We start from the raw sequence: 1,182 nt of genomic DNA on the forward strand, positions 1-1,182 counted from the left end.
CCCACCAGCAGCCTCCAGCCCTGTGGTGGGGAGGGCACAAGGACAGTCCCATGCCATGGCCATGCTCAGCCACACTCACCTGCTCACCAGGCTTGCCAGCTTCACCGGGGGGGCCAGCGGGGCCCGGCAGACCCTGGGGGGAAGAAGAGGAGTGGTGAGACACCACAGAAGTGGGTGACCACAGGGGACAAGGAAAGGGGCAGCATCACCCCCACAGTGGATGGTTGGTGCCCTTGGACCCCCTCCCCCTGGAAGCCAGGAGCACCAGCGGGACCTTGTTCACCTCTTTCTCCAGCAGGACCCTGGGGGGGGAACAGGACAAGCATAAGAGGGGTGCTCAGTCAGCTCCTGAGCCCCTTGTCCAGTGGCCAAGGGTGGCCATGGGTGGCCAAGGGCTCACTGATACTCACGGTAGGGCCAGGAGGACCTTGGGCACCAGCTTCACCATCTTTGCCAGCAGCACCCTGTGGAAGAGGAAGAAGAGGGTGCTCAGAGCACGGCCCTGACAGGACCCTGCAGCCCCCAGAGCAGGCGTGGGGCTGGATGTGGCCATTGCATCCCCTGAGGGTCAGGAGCAGCCCCGCTGAGCCACATCACCTCCCACCCCTATCCGCGGCTGCCCTCATCCCTGGAGCCCTCCCAGACCCATCCTGGCCCCCCTACACTAGGGGGAAGCTCCCAGCGAAGATCTCACTGTGCTGAGCTCTGGTGGATACATACCACGGCGCCGGGGGGGCCGGGAGCACCCCTCTCACCGGGTTTGCCAGGCTCACCCTGGAAGGAAAAGAGCAGGATGAGATCCATGGTGGAAACACCATGCCCAGGGACGGGAGCCTATAGGCTCAGGCAGGATGGAGGCCGTCCCCGAAGGCAACACATCCCCAGTGCCACCCCACCACCAGGTGGTGGCAGCGGGATCCCTCATGGACCAGAGCTCCTGCATCCATCGGGATGCATCATCTCCAGCAGCTCCCATTCACTCACCGCAGCACCTTTGGGACCAGGGAAACCCATCACACCAGCTTGACCTCTGGCTCCAGGGGGGCCGGGGGGACCAGGGCGGCCATCTTGACCAGCAGGACCCTGTTATCGGGGGAGCAAGCAAGGGCCGCGTTAGTAGAGGCCAGGGTGAGACAAGGCAGGAGCAGGGCACAGCAGGGAAAACTTACAGGGGGGCCAGTC

At 64.4% G+C, this 1,182-nt stretch overlaps 1 protein-coding gene across 1 annotated transcript in view; it reads right to left on the bottom strand.

The window, feature by feature from the left end:
- Positions 1-1,182, bottom strand: part of LOC104409648 (collagen alpha-1(I) chain-like) — a gene marked incomplete at its 5' end in the record, with an annotated part of 12,597 nt that overhangs the window by 5,872 nt on the left and 5,543 nt on the right. The window contains 5 exon segments of the mRNA XM_010019576.1: positions 80-133; positions 240-302; positions 411-464; positions 721-774; positions 985-1,083. Coding sequence (XP_010017878.1) covers positions 80-133; positions 240-302; positions 411-464; positions 721-774; positions 985-1,083 — 324 coding nt within the window.

The sequence above is a fragment of the Nestor notabilis genome, unplaced genomic scaffold, assembly GCF_000696875.1.
Source record: "Nestor notabilis isolate BGI_N333 unplaced genomic scaffold, ASM69687v1 scaffold16458, whole genome shotgun sequence".
NCBI lineage: Eukaryota > Metazoa > Chordata > Aves > Psittaciformes > Psittacidae > Nestor > Nestor notabilis.